This window comes from Rattus norvegicus, chromosome 4, assembly GCF_036323735.1.
Source record: "Rattus norvegicus strain BN/NHsdMcwi chromosome 4, GRCr8, whole genome shotgun sequence".
NCBI classification, from domain to species: Eukaryota; Metazoa; Chordata; class Mammalia; order Rodentia; family Muridae; genus Rattus; species Rattus norvegicus.
The window spans coordinates 66,404,135-66,422,301 of NC_086022.1; the positions used below are offsets into that span (position 1 = coordinate 66,404,135).

The window sequence follows — 18,167 nt, forward strand, 5'->3', positions numbered from 1 at the left end:
TGTTTAATATTAAATATAGAGTGTGCGTTCTGCACACGAGGGAAATAAAAGAAAATTGAGAAGATAAAATATATGAAATATATTTTATAATGATATAAAATATATCTATATATGATAAATAGATCTCTATCATATATAGTTGAAAGATGATAGGTAGATGATAGATAGGACTGAAAAATAAGTTCCTCACTGTCTGCATCTCATCTCATAGTATACAAGGCATTACTGAGTCACTCCTCAGACAGTTAGGGGATAATTATAATGTAGATTGTGCCAGGATAATCAACTAGATATAGTGCTGTCTTGTATTTTAAGCAGTTCTCTGTGAAATATTTTTAAATGAATAACAATACACTCCAGGATCTGGGGAGTGATTTGCTTAGAATAAAAGCATATGGGAAGAGATTCTGATTACAAACTAATTAGAACTGTTCAAGGGCAGGAGTTGGTCTTGCTTCCCACAGACTCCAAGGGTAAATCCTTTCAGAGTTGTATACTGCTACTGGCTGGCCCACTGAAGACCAATGAGAGTGATCTCCTAGGAATCCTGTTTACGGATGAGGCTTCTCTTTTGGCTAACAATGTCCTGGGATAATATAGTGAAAAACTATACAGGCAGCATGGTCAGATCCTATGACTGAGGCTGCAATTGATCTAATATAGAAGTGATCCTCCCTCCCTCTGCTTTTTGATAGTAGTGTGCTGAAAGTGTAGAACAGGCTTTCTTTGGTTTATCCAACAGATGTGCTTTAAAGTGGAAAGGGAAGGGAGGAGAAGGGGGAGGGGAAGGGAAGAGCGAGGGAAAGAGGAGAAAAAAGAAAGGGGAAAGTATAATATGGAGAAAAGAGAAAAGGAAAAAGAATCCTCAGCTTCCTTTCATGGCCTTTGGTTTCTTGGCCTCTACTGTACTGTATGGACTGATGGCAAAGTTATATCCCCCATTCGGAGGCAGCCAGCACCACTGCACGGTCGGAGTTAGTTACATAGAGAGTTGTAGGCAGTCATGACCCCTAGCACAAATAACTGAGGAATAGGTAAATACTTTAGAATATTCACAGACTACATTATGGCAAATATTTTTAATAATTGTGTTGTTAGAAGAAGAAAATAGGTTAGTACTACATAGCAAGACTAAACCAGCTAACATTTATGCACTTTCCTATGCAACATGAATAGTATTGGCAGTCTTATCATATGATTACATTCAGTCCTATGATAAACCAAGAAAGAAATGATACTGTTACCCCATTTCACAGATAAAGAAATCAAGGCACCAAGAAAGTATGCTAATGGTATAGACATTCACATAAACAAAGGCAAAATCTGAAATCAGGCGGTCTAGCTTCAGAATTGGCATCTGCTTTCCTTGTGAACTAAATCACCAGAAAATACAAGCACAAGTTGAAGTGCCCAAAATGGACTAGCCTTTTCTGTGTTAGCCATGACTTCTGAAGCAGACTACTATATCAACAGGTACAAGTTCTATGGCACATACATTTCTTGCTGTTACCCAGGCGTTTCTTATATATGTATTCATCCCCTTACACATCTAAAGAAGAAGCCCTGAAATTCTTCAAATATGAGTCTTCAGAAGCAGAATTCTAGGCACTATGATCATTGTATCCTGGGAAAATACAGTCCCTTTTTTAAAAAAACTAACCAAAGGCAAGTCCAGGGAATCTACCATACTCCTTTGCTGTTAGGAGAAGCAGTGTGGTGAGTGATCATTCTCTCTACTCATTTCTCAAAAGCGAATCTTTCCTCCTTCCTCCTTCTACCCCACAGTGGTTTGTAGACTGGATCGTGAAAATTCAATGAGGCGTGCTGTTGAATTAAGCTTCTTAAAGAGTCCCCAACATGGTGGTAGCGGGGTATCTTACCTTCATAAGGTCACCAGTTATGACTGCCTGCAGAATTGCTGTGAACGACAAAAGAGAGACGTCTCATTAACAGAAGACCCTATCACTGAAGAGTTCCCAAAGAATGGTCCCATCTTCAGAAGTAATCCATACTGGGGAAGGAACAGAGTCATCAAACAGATGAAATTCCCTTCTTCAAGCCTTTGAGCACCAGTCATACACACGATTCTAACACTTTCTTGATCCACCTCTCATCCTGGTACTGAAAAGGTGAAACTTGGAGTCACATTAGATTAAAATCTTAGCTCTGACCTTAAGAGGTGTGAAACACTGGAGAAACCATTTAACTCCATGAGTCTCAGTTGCCACAGCTGCGAAAGAGGAAGTCTAGACTCTGTGGGCCAGCTGAGAGGGTTAACCCTGTGGTTCCTCCCTTCTTTCCTTGTACTCTGCTCTCTAGACATTGAGTCTATCTCCAGCCATTTCTGTCGTGAATACTATAGTGAGGAACTCTCATATTAAGAGGGTTAGAGACAGAAGAGGAGATGGGTGTTTCACTTGTGTTCCACGGAGCATAATCACTGCCTGGCCTTAAATTAATAGGTGCCCATGATGGAAATAAGACCAAGAGTCGTATGTAACTTAGGTTGGTTATTAGAGAAAATTAAAGTTTCTAATGGCCTATGTGTGTAATATATAGAAAATAAATAAGAAAATCATGTTAAAAGAGGGACACAATCTAAAGGCAATCATGGTTCCTAACGGGAGCTACCTGCATGTCCAAGTGATTACTTTAGAAAAGGAGATGTATCAATTAGGAAACTATTCAAACAGTGGACTTAGCCTTTCAAATGACAAAGGTTTAGAGAAAAAAAATGTTTCAGTTTTATTTTGCAAAGAGCCATTTTGTTCTTACTTGAGTAATGTCTCAATTCCGATTAAAGTCTAGGAGCACAGATGAAAACAACAAGAAGTACAGGGCTGGAACCATAGTTCACTCATTAAAGTGCTTTCTGTGCAAGCATCAGGAATTGACTCTGATCAGCAAGACCCACAAAAAAGTCAGACATGGCAACATGGGATTCCAGGGCAAGGGAGGGGAGACAAAGACTTCTGGATCTTGTTGTTCTGCAAGAACCAACTCTGAGTTTGGCCTCTGGACTCCATCATTCATGACGAGAGAGAGAGAGAGAGAGAGAGAGAGAGAGAGAGAGAGAGAGAGAGAGAGAGAACTAGTGCACATCTTGGCTCTCAAGGCTTCCTACTGTACATCTGAGAGTCCTGATATTGACCCCAGCAGAGTCCACTTAGCCAGAAGCCTTGAATACCTACAGAGAAGGGAGCTGCTTCAACATGGGAGGAAGGAGGAGGCAAGAAGAAAGAGGGGAAACTATTTTTTGTGTAGAACAGAAAAGGGAGAGAAAAATGTTCCCTTCTATAAGAAGCTATAAGCCATGCGCCCTTGGTTCTGAAGCATTGTGATGAACCCAGTTTCCCTCTGTGAAACACAGAGGCTCATCAGCTCACGGAGCCTACTGATAAAAGCAGAAGGACAACTCAGTGGGCTGCAAGGCAAAACCCAGGACATGGCCATGGAAATGGATTAGTAATGAATGTGGGGGCTGCTGACATGGAAGGGGGAAGATGAGAGAGATGGAGGTAACAGGAATCAGGATGCATCATAACATGGATAAAATCAACTTAAACACTAATTTAAAAAGCAAGAGGTGTATATATAAGGGAGCTATAGAAAAAGAATAAATATGTCCAAAGAACTGTGAAAATCCTGAGCATCCCTTGCTGTTTTATAAATAAGTGTTCTGACACTTGAAGTGAAGTGGCTCTTGGGGCCCAGGGCTCATCATGGTCTTCCAGCACCATAAACCTAAGTCTAGGGCTCTGATCACTGCTGCACTGACTTCAATGTGGGAAAAGCCCTACCAGGCACCATGACACCCACAGGAGGTACCAGAAAATAGTGCAGCCTAAGTTTGTAGTGCTGTGGATAGAGCAATGGATCGGGGTATATTCTGTGTGACTTGCTGGGCATGAACTTTCTAAGCGGTTTTATTTTGCTCCATGGCAAAGAAGGCTAACAACTAAAATGCTCACCTCGGAGTTAAAGTTTTTAAAAGGCTTTATAAATAGATAGAAGGGATAGTTTTTAGTACTTCTAAGACTGCAAATATGCACACAAATACACACACACATGTACACATACACAGACACACACACAGACACTACACAGACACACACATACACAGACAGACACACACACAGACACCACACAGACACACACATAGACAGACACACACACACAGACAGACACACAGAGACAGACAGACAGACAGACACACACACACAGACAGACACAGACACCACAGACACACACATACACAGAGACACACACAGACACACACACAGACAGACACAGACAGACAGACAGACACACACAGACAGACACAGACACCACAGACACACACATACACAAACAGACACACACACATACAAAACAGACACACACACAGACACACACACAGGCACGCACACACACACACACACACACACACACACACACACACACACACTATCATTTAGAAGGCAATGTCTGTCAAGGGTAATCTTGGCCTTCCCTTATCAAGGGAAGCTGAACTTGTGAACTCTGCTAAAACAACATAGTCACTTGGGAAGACAGAGCAAGGAGTCGTGAGGAAATATTTTCCTTCAGAACAGAAACTGTGCAACAGATCACAAAGAAGTGGGGATGGGAAAAACGATTAGCAACTTCAGCTCGGATTGTCATACTATAGAACGCTCCCTTGGCGCGGCAGACCATCTGGATTGTACAAGAAATAAGGCAAAGGAAACTGCAAGAACGAACTGTTCATACAGAGTCTTGTATAACCCACTCAGAAGATCAAACAGCAGCACAGCTTATGTTTTCAAGACCATACGGAATTCGTTCAGTATGGAACAAATGCAAGTGCTCATAAAATAGTGGGGGGGGGGATGGGGAGAAAGCTGCAAGGAGATGAGGTCATTACTTAAAACATTTATGAAAAAAAATCAAACTTGGCACATGCACACAATAAATCAAGGAAAACAGAAGAAGTCCCCAGGGCAAAGTCCATGTAAAGACCTATGGCTGGCCGTGCAGTCAGAGGTTTTGTGGGGGATGCTGCATTTAAAACAACCTGTGCCTGATAAGCAGAATTAACTGGCAAGGAAGGTTTGGAAAGTTCTTACAAGACGAGGGAAGAATCTGAAGGAGAGCATAGAACTTGAAAACATAGTGCTTGAGGGAAGCTGCACAGAGTTTTGTGTGGAGGGCAGCCAAACATCACATGTCCCATAGCTTCACAGCCCACTGAAGCAAGTGTCCATATGCCAAGATCAGATTCTTGTATTATTTCTTACAGGGGTAAGGAGCAACTGGTGGGTTAAAATCAGATCGGAGGGGTATCTAAATGTCCTTTCGCAGACCAGCCTGCTTCTTCCCTTCTGAAATCAGTTCTGATTTGCTATGAGGTCCTTTGCCACCAATCTTCCAAGTAGAGGCTCCTTCCACTTCTACCCTACACTGTTCCTGAGCAATGCTATTCGATTCTGCGAGTTTCCAGCAGCTACTCAGTTTGATATCCCCATAAAAACATAGAAAATCATATAACAGAACTGTAACCGCAAATAATTCTCATTGTGTTGGGACACAGAAAGCGTGGATATTTATTTTTAAGCCGAGCAACACACCCAAGGGTAGCCATTATGCAAACATTATTAGGAGCAAGGTTCCCTTCTCTCCCCTGATTAATGCCCTTCCTTATGAGCACCATTGTTTAAGATCTCTTCTGCATAAAGACAGCCCGGGTTCATTAATATTCAACTCTAGGTAATAACCTTGTGGAAGATCAAGTTTAAAAACAAAATAATGAGCTGCTATGATTACAGCATTGTTCTTTATTTCTTGAACTCAGTTTTCCTTTTGGTCTTCACATAGATCTTTCAAAATAAAATGAATGCTTCGAATTTTCAGAGGCAAAGGGGGGGCTTCAGTTTTTTAAAACATCACAAAGGTTGCTGAGTAGATGAGTAAATGTCCTGGAAAAAAAATTGTATAAACTTACACAGTAAGACACAAAAGAGTGGAGAACATTTTTTCTGTGTGACAAGTTGAATCAATCCATATGAAATGGCTTATTTTTCTTGCTATACTCTGCATTCAAACTTCAACTTGCTACTAACTAGAACGAGGTGTGTGGGATCAGGAGAGGAAGTATCTAGGCAAGTTTGGTGTGTGGGTATGTCTGTGAGGTACTGGTTGACTGTTGTGGGTAGGTCTGTGAGGTACTGGTTGACTGTTAACTGACCTTGCCTACTAGGGTGGCAACCCTTCATGAGCAGAACTCTAAATTATATAAAAGCTGGAAAAGCTAGCTGAGCACCTGGAGGCAAGCAGCAAGCGAACCGTGTGGGTAAGTTTGGTCCTCGCTGCTCTTGACATTGAGGGAACGTGGTGAGCCCAGATGTCTAAAGCCCTCACACGTGTGACTGTCCTACAACAGTGGAATTTAAAACCAAAGAAAACCCCTTTATTCTCCCCTTTGCTTCTTTGGGTCAAAGTCTTTTAACCACAGCAACCGAATGAAGCTACAACAGAAATAAATCAGAGAATCCAGCTCATAGAATATAGTGGCTTATTCTTATTTCCTGGACATTTTAGCTAAAGGAAAATTATAACCAGTGTTATAATTCAGTATATGGTTACTTTTGAAAGAAATGTTTAAGTTGATGGCCAACAAGAATAGGAATAAAAAGTATAAACAATGTGTCAGAGGCACATATATAATATCCTCGTAATTCTTTCAAACTTTTACTTATACTTATGTATGTATGTGTGTTGATATATGCACACCAGCACAGTGCAAACAGAGACCACAAGGAGAGCATGAGGTCCCCCATAACTGGAGTCTCAAGTGGCTATGAACCATCCAGCATAGGTGCTGGGAACAAAAGCTGGTACTTTTGGAAGAGCAGCAAATGCTCTCAACTTCTGGACCATCTCTCCACTCGTGATACAGTGTCTGTTTAATAAATCAGACAAAATATACATGAAACAAAAGCAAACCCCTCCACACACGAAGATTTTTTGAAAAAGACTAATATGTAATGCCTGACCGTTCAGTTTTAAAAGTCACGCACAGTTACCCGGCTCGTTACCATTTCCTCAGGGTAATAACCACTGAAAGGCTAAAAAGTGTTGTTGAAAAATATTGAAAGGAAAAGTGTGAACAAGAATGACGTGTAGAGATTTCAAGACACGTTAGCTGATTGACTGAGTCATCAGCATGGACTTGGAATGTTCTACTTTCTTTTTAAACCAACATTTTCCTGTCTAGAGCAAGGATCCCAACTTCCTAGTCTGACTTTCTACATCCTCTGCCTGACTTGGTCTGTAATCTAATTCTTCACAGATGTAAACCAAAGTGCTCAGGACCAGAGCTGAAATCACTCATGTCTCACAGTTGTGAGCAAAAGACCGAAGGTGCAGATGAGTTTCGCTTTGCTTATTTTCTGCCTTTCTCTCTCCTAAGGTCAAGTGCTTTTCGCCATAATGATCAGGTTGGTTTGTTCTACTTAGACCGTGATGCCTCCAAATTAAAACAAAAGACCTATCAAATGGAAAAGATAACATGCAGCTTTAAGCACAATGTCCAATTTTATAAATGCAAACGCTAAATGATGAACAGACCAATCGTAAAGGTTAGGCTTAGGGTTTGTTCAGTCCAATGTGGTATGATTTTTCAGGCTTTACCTGTTTTTTAATTGGCACCAGGAGTCTACATTTCTAGAGAGATTTCTCGATAGAAATTTTCCTGTATTGAGAAACACTCTTGTCCAATTTTTCTGTTTGCGAGCAGCCAGCCATAAGACATGAGCCACAAATTGTGAAAGCTTAGCCTGCAGAGATGGGATTTAGTATCATCATCAAACACGGCAAAAGTAACCTAACACACGCTTAACGGTATGGACGGACACTGTGAATTATGCTAATTAGGCATAAATGGGAAGCAGCTCAGGGAAGTGATTGCAATTAATATTATTTTACATAGACGGAATGAGCAAGTCCAAGATGGGGTGAGGAAAAGGAGAGATCAGATATTTCTAAAAACCTCTGCATTTAACCTGGTCCTAAGGGAATGCCTGTCGATGAGACAAGTTATTCTTATAATGAAAACTAAAGTACGGAGGTTGCATTGAAAAAGGCTGATATTTTGAAAAAGATTCCTGTTTCTCTTACACTAACACACGGGTCTGTATCAGTTAATGTTTCACAGCAAAGTGAACTCCAAATGGCTGAAAACACAACTGTTCGTTTGGCTCAAAACATATGCTCTGGGAGGAGAGGTTTTCAGAACAAGTTTGTCTCTGCCCCACTGGTTGCTGAGCTGCACGCAATCAGTGTGACAACACACGCGGCTGTGACAGCACACATGGCTGTGACATGGAGCTGGCTTTATTGGAACCTTGGTCCACCTTACTCGGCTTCACATAGGGAAATGGTAGCTGATTCTAAAAGCCAGCATGGCTGTCAGCCCTTGGAAGGGTGTTCTCCATAGACAGCGAGTCATGAACCATTTTCATTGAAAATCTGAAGTGCTGGAGAGATGGACCAGCAGTTACGATCACTGATTGCTCTTCCAGAGGTCCTGAGTTCAATTCCCAGTAACCACATGGTGGCTCACAATCATTACACAAAATAAAATTTCTTGGGGTGACTCTAAACAAGTAAGTGAAGGTAAGTGAGAAACTGGGGAAGAGCCTTGAACACATGGGCACAGGAGAAAATACTCTGAAGAGAACACCAACGGCTTATGATCTAAGACCAAGAATCGACAAATGGAACCTCATAAAATTGCAAAGCTTTTGTAAGGCAAAAAACACTTTCAACAGGACAAAATGGCAACTAACAGATTGGGAAAAGATCTTACCAATCCTACCACTGATAGAGAAATAATATCCAATATATACCTAGAAGTTAGACACCAGAGAATCAAATAACCCTATTAAAAATGGGGTACAAAGCTAAACAAAGATTCTTAACTGACGAATATTGAATGGCTGAGAAGCACCTAAAGAAATGTTCAACATCCTTAGTCATCAGGGAAACGCAAATCAAAACAACCCTAGATTCCACCTCACACCAGTTAGAATGGCTAAGATCAAAAACTCAGGTGACAGCAGATGCTGGCGAGGATGTGGAGAAAGAGGAACACTCCTCCATTGTTGGTGGGATTGCAGACTAGTATCACCACTGTGGAAATCAGTCTGGAGGTTCCTCAGAAAATTGGACATTGAACTACCTGAGGTCCCAGCTATACCACTCCTTGGTATATGCCCAAAAGATGTTCCAACATACAACAAGGACACATGTTCCACTATGTTCATAGAAGCCTTTTTTTCTAACAGCCAGAAGCTGGAAAGAACCCAGATGCCCTTCAACAGAAGAATGGATACAGAAAATGAGGTACATCTACACAATGGAGTACTACTCAGCTATCAAAAACAATGACTTCATGAAATTCTTAGGCAAATGGACGGTACTAGAAAATATCCTGAGTGACGTAACCCAGTCACAAAAGAACACACATGGTATGCCTTCGCTGATAAGTGGATATTAGCCCAAAAGCTCAAATTACCCAAGATACAATCCACTGACTACATGAAGCTCAAGAAGAAGGATGACCAAAGTGTGGATGCTTCAGTCCTTCTTAGAAGTGGGAACAAAATACTCACAGGAGGAAAAACAGAGACAAAGAGTGGAGCAACAACTGAAGGAAAGGCTGTCCAGAGATTGCCCCACCTGGGGATCCATCCCATATACAGATTTCAAACCCAGACACTATTGCAGAGAAGTGCTTGCTGACAGGAACCTGATACAGCTGTCTCTTGAGAGGCTCTGCCAGAGTCTGACAAATACAGTGGTGGATGCTTGCATCCCTGATGGAGGAGTTAGAGAAAAGACTGAAGGAGCTGAAGGGATTTGCAACCCCATAGGAAGAACAACAATATAAACTGACCAGACCATACCAGAGCTCCTAGGGACTAAACCACCAACCAAAGAATACACATGGAGGGACCCATGGCTCCAGCTGCATATGTAGCAGAGAATGGCCTTGTTGCGCATCAGTGGGAGGAGAGGCCCTTGGTCCCAGAAAGGCTCGATTCCCCATTGTAGGGAAATGATAGGGTGGGGAGGCAGGAGTGGGTGGGTGGGTGGGTGGGTGCAGGAACACCAGGGGAAGACAGGATGGGAAAGGGAGTTTCCAAAGGGGAAACACAGGAAAGAGGATAACATTTGAATGTATATAAAATATCCAATATAAAAAAGTATTCTGGTTTACACATATTCAAGAGAAGGGTGAAATCTCACCAGGAATAGTCAAAACCACACTGCAAGATGGGTGCGAAAGGACGTATAGGAAGAGAGATATTGCAATAATATTTCTGAAAAGTAAATCTGTCGATTCTGAATGCCTTTCTAAAAGGCACTCTTTCAAATATGCATTTCTCAGTCTATTAAATTTTATTTCTGTGGAGACATACACGATAAAGCATTTGACATAAGATGTGTAATATGTTCCCACAAGTGACATGGGCAATAAAAGCTGTTGGTCAGAGTCATTTCTCGATACTAACTAAAAGTCGAAATCAGCACTCAACTGAAAGCACATCACGATTCCAGTCTGTGAGGTAAAGCTTGGGTTGGCCAAACAGTCGTGGCATCACCTCTCTAGTGACTAAGCATGTGACTAAGTCCAGTGAACTTGTGTCTTCCCTCCCTGAACATGGGCCAACCAGGACTTCAGTTACAGGAATGGTTCATGACTCCCACACGAAGATGATTGTCTTTGCCTGGGCTCCCAGCCATGTTGGCTTTTAGAACCAGCCACCATTTCCTGAGAAAGCTGGAATGGTCCATGGGAAGGCAAGTGAGAGCAACCCTGGGTTCCAATAAAGCCAGCCCCAAGTCACAGCCATGTGTGTTGTCACGCTGATTGTGGACAGCTCAGCCTCCAATGGAGTGGAGACAAACTTGCTTTGAGAAACCGCTCTGTCCAAAGCACATATTTTTTGGCCAAATGAACAATTCAGTCATGATGACATGAGTTCACCTTGCTGAGTAACGGTAGCTGATAGAGGTCTGTGTGTTATTATAGAACACACACACACACACACACACACACACACACACACACACACACACACACACACACACACACACACACACACCATGAATCTGCTTTAAAAGATCAGCTTTTTTTTCAACGCAACTTCTGTAGTTTAGTTTTTATTATAAAAATGACTTTCTCATATCCTGGTCTGATTGACAGGCATTCCCTTAGGACCAGGTTAAATGCAGAGGTTTTTAGAAATATCTGATTTCTCCTTTTCCTCACCCCATCTTGGACTTGTTCATTCTGACTGTGTAAAATAATATTAATTGCAATCAATTTCCCGAGCTGCTTCCCATTTATGCCTTATTAGCATAATTCACACTGGCTGTCCATGTGTTATATTACCTTTGCCGTGTTTGATGAGGATACTAAATCCCATCTCTGCAAGCTAAGCTTTCACAATTTGTGGCTCATGTATTATGGCTGGCTGCTCGCAAACAGAAAAATTGGACAGAGTGTTTGTGATCAAGTAAATATAGGGAAACCTATGTGGAAAAAAATCTCTCTAGAGACGTGGACTTTGGGGAAAAGGCCAGTACAAACTTCCTATTGGGTAAGCAAGATATCATACTTACTAATTAATGGGACAGTGTGAAATGTACTTGTGATCATATTGGGTCAAATGTGAGCACAGCATTTGTCTTGAATTTGTCATCAATCATTCAATGTTTTCATTGACACAAAAGGAGTTGAGCCCCTAATCTACACATTGACTTTTCTTAATTTTGTTTTGCAACTTCAAGACAAAATAACTTATTCTTGTTCTTGTTGGTTGAACAAAAAATCCAGTTCAATATATGTTCTGCCCCCCTAGTGTCTTCTTAATCCCCAGATGTGAGGCAGGATTTCTCAGATTTTCTTCCTTTTTCCTCCAGCAAAATTTACATCCATTATAGTATAGTTCAGTGGTTCCCAAACTTCCTAATGCTGTGACCTTTTAATACAGTTTTGGCATTCCCTAACCATAAAGTTATTCTTGTTGCTACTTAATAACTGTAATTTGCTACTGTTATGAATCATAATGCAAATATCTGTGTTTTCCAATGGGCTTAGGTGACTCCTACGAAAGAGCTGTTCAACCCCAAGGGGTCCTGACCCACAGGTTGAGAACCAATGGTTTGATCCTTGTGCCAGTGTGTCTTACTGTCTGGAAGATGTACAGCACATACTTTGTGTCACTCATCGTCACCATCACTACATGGACCTACAGTAGCAGCATCTAATAAGGGATCTAATATCCAAACATGTGCCATATCCACTGCACAGTGTATAGCCATATATGGGAGACATAGATAGGCTTCATTTCCCTCTAATGATGGAGCCAGCCCCCAAATTCAATTAGCTTCTGATAACTGCATGCTCGGATGTATATGGGTTCTTTCCATCTGCTTTAAGAATCCTTCCGAAGCTCTTAGCAGCGTGGAGGAAGTTTTCTGTTTGGAGAAAAATAGAGATGCAACCATCTCATGTTCCCTCCAGCAGAAAACACCCCCACCTTACTGCCAGGGGACCAGAATGAGCCTTATGCAGAAGTCCATTCACTCCTTTTATTCACCACTAGCATTGGCTGCAAACAGTGCAGTAACCAGATGTTCCCCAGAAGCATCTCATTTGGTTTTTTTGTTGCTGTTTGGAAAGTGTTGTTTTGTGTGCTTGAATTCCAGCCCTGCAGTTAAGCTGAAGGAAGGCAGAGCGTACTTTTATAGCCCCTTAGTTAGATGATCTCCCTTTCTCTGAAAACCCCATGGTTTGAGAAATTAGTGAAATACTGACTGTATATGTGATTGACCCTATAGCCAGAGGTCCACCTGATTAACTCTTCTCTTGGTTATTAACTAGGGACTCTGGCAGATGTTGTAGGGAGGAAAAGAAGGCCGCCAGGACTGTTGGTTTAATTCAGTGTTAGTGTGAATGCTTAACATGGTCAAGGACCTGGGTTTGATCCCTAGTAGCACAAAGGAACAAAAGGAGGGAGGAAGGAAAAGATAGAGGAAAGGAGGGATAGAGGGAAGGAGGGAAGGGAGGAGGGAGGGAGAGAGCCTCCTCCACTAGCATCTGTTTTACCTGCAAAGCAATTTCTGAGTCACAGAGATGTTTCACATCCCTTGGAAATATAATTGTGCTTGTACAGTGCATCCAAAGATTTCAAGTCCTGAAAAAATCTATATTAGGATTAAACCAGATGCCATACAGTCACGATGCATGTTACTCTGTTAGAGCACAGGTAGTAAGAATCTGGATTAACTCCAAAGTCATACGTTAAATAATTTGCTTTGAGCACTGAATTTAGAAAAATAGCCGTAGGTTAAGGGAGCACAAAGCCTTCATCACTCAGAGTGTGCTGACTTCAGTCAGTCGTGTAAAATCTGTCACAGTAATCACAAGGAGATCAGCAGGGCTCTTGAAAATACCCTCCGTTCACCCTGTACATCTCAAGTAGCATGAGCATTGAATGCTTTCTCTAGTGCTAAATTGAAGGCATCATGCTTGAGTATATTGGTCACTACCTTCTTTTGTGCTGTACCAGCATCTGATGTAATGCCCAACATTTCCTCGACTAGAAGAGAACACTCACCCATGGCATTGATATCCCAGAGTCCCCTTAACTATTCTTCTCAGTAAATATTAAGCATGAACAGACAAAGAAGTGTTTTTTTTTTTTTGTATTTGTAAAGGGCTTAATCTGATTATAATACCTCACTAAACTCATGAACCCCAAGACATTACAGTAGACAATAACACTCTTTTTTTCTTTCTTAACATTTGAATAAAGTAATGCAAATTAAGATTCTTAGCATACTGCAAACTGATTTGAATAAGATATGGAAGAGGCATGTCGGTATTCTCTGAGGTTCCCATATCCTCCCATAATGCTGAAGGAATTTAATTGAAACTGACTTTGTTTATTTTCTATCCTGAGTCATTAGGATGAGAACGCTATAATCCTGACAGAGTGAGGGAGTATTAAACTAAAGCCCTGCTTGGCCTCACCAATGAGAGGAGCATGGTCCAGAGCCGGGGAGGCTGTGCTGACCCATTGCTCCTCTCGGTGTTTACAGAGTCTATAAGTAGAACTGGGACTTCGGCTTCCTCCCTTCTCTCACTCAGCCTGGCATTTCTTCTGTGACTGGCCTCCTTGAGTTTATATGATCTATTTTAACAGTGCCCCTCAGGACCTCTAAACGGAATTCAAGTTGAGAGAAGTATACACGCGGTGTATTCAGAACTAACTGCTGAGAGAGCCTGACAGGAGAGACTGTTATTGGCTTTGGCCATACATCAACACTGCAGGGGAAATGCGGTTTAAGGCCAGGATTCAAGTAAGAGTGTGTTCTAGAGTTCTGGAAGATTATAGGTTTATGGGTCAAATGGCTATCAGGCTGGTACACTAAGCACCTTATCAGTTCCTAACACAACTGGACACTCTGTCTAAAATGAGGCTTTTAAAAAAAATGGTATTATCTAAAACCTCCCTTACAGGAACAGAGGTGAAACCAAGAGGAGTGAATGTGGCAAAAGTCACTTTCAGAAACAGACGTTAGCTAAATGTATAGGACAAAATTGCGCAAATTTTAAAAAACAGCAGTGTGATGACGAAGGAGGTTATTTGTGCTTGCAATGGATATAAAATATTTTTTAGCTTTCTCCACATAAGCACATGACACATAGTTATCAGATATAGAATAAAAAGGTTTAGAATACCTAATTTGAAAAGGCAAAAAGTAACTGTTAAGTCTCGTTACCTCCTACGGAGAGGACTAAGCAACGATATGCCTAAGAAGGGAGAGCAGTGGGACGAGTGGCGAGTTCTGAGCATGCTCAGCAGACATACATCAGCTAGATTTGAGAGCAGGCAGGAAATCATCAGTGACACTCATGAAGGGCTGGGTTTTATGGCCTAGTTGTCATTAGGTGAAATAAAGACCATACCTTAACTCTTCACAGGAGTTCAAACACTCTTCAGAAAGAAAAGAAAAGTTAACACCTGGATTCTCACACACCCAAGTGTGTCCAGAGACCATTAAAGGGACAGCCATGTAGAATGGAGTCACATGGGCAGCAAAGAAGTTGTTCAGAAGGGAAAAGTGTTCTCTAACAGAAAAGATGGGAGAAGAGCAACTCGCCAAGAAGCTCGGAGGAAAGGGTGATATATATCACCACCTGATAAAACGGGGTGCTCGGAACAGGGCTGGGAGTAGGGAAGAAATTGAACTAGGAAGACAGCGTCCAAGGGACACAGACAGAACATTTAATCTATCAGCTCCCAGGACCTTCCTTTACATAATATAGCCTTGGCCAAGACTACCACTTTCTTCCTGAAAGTTAAAAAAGAAATAAAACATAAATTTAAAAATATGTGTTTGAGAGACGCCTAGTTAGCCAGAATGTTGAGGAAGAGTAGCATTATGGGAGGCGCCTAGTTAACCAGAATGTTGAGGAAGAGTAGCATTATGGGAGGCGCCTAGTTAACCAGAATGTTGAGGAAGAGCAGCATTATAGGAGGTGTGAATCAAGGAAGTTCTGGTGACTGGAGAGACGCAGGAATGGTTTAAGATCCTTTGTGCTCTCTGATACAACAATGGCCAAAACAGGCCTTCACGTGCTAGAGTGAGAAGTAGCAGAGATGCCCGTCACCTGGTGAGAAGTGAGCAGACTCTATTTGATCATGGACTCTCCTCTTAAAAACGAACAGGCGTTGCTTTGTCAAGAGAAGCACTGGGTATTGTCCAGGTGCAGGAGGAAGTAGCCAGTATGGAAGCTCCCTAGAGCTGGCACACTGGCAAAGCTGGTTTGGTTCTCCATGGTGAAGTGTTGCTTGGCAACACGCCTTGCCATCATCAGAACGGGCATCAGCCTGGCATTCGTACGCAGAAATCCACAGGCATGGCTCAGAGGTCTCCACACAGGTGTTTGCACAACACTTCCTCAAAAGTGTAGGCACCCTGTTTGCTTTTCCCTCACGTGTTACATCCCTGATATCCTTAGACACAAACAGATACACAGAGCCAAAGAGGACTTTTAAGGCAGCCAACACAGCCTGATCCATGGGAGAACCAAGAACGAGATGAATGATTTGCTAAGTCTGTGGAGGGCTCTTCTCTCTCCAGACCATGCTACTTATCCTGGTCAGCCTTGTCACCAAAGCTCAAGGGCCTAATTTACAAAGACAGAAGTAATCCTCTGCCTATTGGGCTGTCGCCCCATGTAAGATCTCTAGTCCTGGGAAATCTGTAAAATAACAGGCTTTACTAATTAATGTTGGACGTCTACGTGAATAGGCCATAGGAGCTATACTTACAGAAGTGTACTGGCTATTGAACATTAATGCTCCCTCTTGAACTTTTCCATTTCTTTCTTCTGATATGTGCAAACGCTTTATTTGTTAGGTACAGATTTAGAAGTCTCACTAAGCTTATCAGGTTATTATCTTCCCAGTTTCCAAGATGGCACCATGACATTCAGCAACATGTTCAAGGTTGGGTGGCTAATTTGGAATAAACCCAGGGTGTACATCCAGGATTGGAGAGGTTTATTAGAAAATCTGTCTCTCTAACAAGTTAATATTCTATCCTCCTTTGTCTGGTTGTAGAAACTGTGAAATACCACCATAATACCATTAGGTCTTCCTAAACAGACATTTTCATGACTGGTTCGTTTGACAGTTTCCATAAACCACAGTTTCCTGGTTCTTTTATGATGAAATCTAGAGAATCAAATTGCCTGTTGAGGTAAAGAAGAAATGTAATGATGAACTGCTGGTACTTCATACAAGTAATACATTCAGTGTTATTGGCTGGCCAAGGGGTGCTTCGGGATGATAAGAAAAGAATATCCTAAAATACACAGCACCCAAACCTATCCAGAAGACTTACATGAAAAACCACACAAGAGACATTTAGTTGGCATTAGGATTTGTGTCAGGCGTCAACAGATGAATCTATCTCTAAGCAAAACAGTTCAAGCCGAAATAGTTACAACAGGTCGCATAGACAAGCAAAAACACAGACTGATTAAACAAACAAACAAACAAACATCCACAGTGCTTTTAAGGCTGGGGGTGGTCCACGCATACAATCCCAGCACTTTAGAGGGAGGAACAGGAGGCTCAGAAGTACAAGGTCCTCCTTAGCTATAAAGCAAGTCAATGGTAGCCTGGGTCACATGAAACCCTGTATCAAAACAAAACAAAGGCTTTCGAAATGGTAGAGCAGACTGGTTAAAGTGACACATCTAAGAGTGGCCTATCGGGAACTGATTGGAAAAGTGTTATCCATTCTAATCTGCTGCAACTGATTGTCATAATGAATCTTGGAACCTAGCCCTGGCATGAGGAATCAGTAGATCGACTTTAGGTGGAGCATACTGGAGTTTTCATGGGGTATTAGGATTCAAATTACAATGAAGAACAGTAATGCAATGACCATGACCTTCATGTGAGGATCATGTGACAACCAGTGCCATTGTGTCAACCTAGCACCATGCCTATACTGGGTATTAATATGTCAGATCACCTGATTTCATACAATAAAAACGTAAATAAATACAGCTAGCATCAATAAAAACAAAACGTACCTTAACTTTCCACTTCTGTTCTCAAGAATGAGTAGCTAGAGTCTAAGGCTCAGAGCACCCATATTTCCTTTTGAAAAGCCAGATTCACTTTTCTGTGGGAATACATTCTATATTAACTATTTGTCACCAGACAGTTCACTGCGTGTGATGGTCCTTGATCCTGTCCTCCCATTAAAACACAATCCGGGAGGTTAACTTTGCCCTTCCAAACTCTCCATTTGCCTACCACTGGGTTATTTTTTAGTATTTTTAAATCACTCATCTAACTCTTCTCTGAGGCAGACGGCAATCTACAGCACTGTTGTGAGTCAGCCCTAGGAAAGAGAGCTCCCTTCCCACAGCATACTCAACAATCCCGCCTTCACAGAGAGTTAGATAATTATCACCAACAAAGCACTCCAAAGAAACCAAAAGGATCAAAAGGATCATATGCTTACAATCAAGGGGTCAGGGAGAGCACAGTAGGGTCAGAATGCATACAAAATAACATAAACCAGATTTT

The 18,167-nt window shown here is 41.7% G+C and overlaps 1 protein-coding gene across 10 annotated transcripts in view; it reads right to left on the reverse strand.

Moving 5' to 3' along the window:
- Dgki (diacylglycerol kinase, iota) overlaps positions 1 to 18,167 on the reverse strand; it is a 461,894-nt gene that overhangs the window by 26,238 nt on the left and 417,489 nt on the right. For all 10 annotated transcript variants that reach the window (XM_039108368.2, XM_039108367.2, XM_039108371.2 and 7 more), the window contains one exon: positions 1,881 to 1,918. In XM_039108368.2, the coding sequence (XP_038964296.1) occupies positions 1,881 to 1,918 (38 nt within the window). The remainder of the gene's footprint in view (positions 1 to 1,880; positions 1,919 to 18,167) is intronic.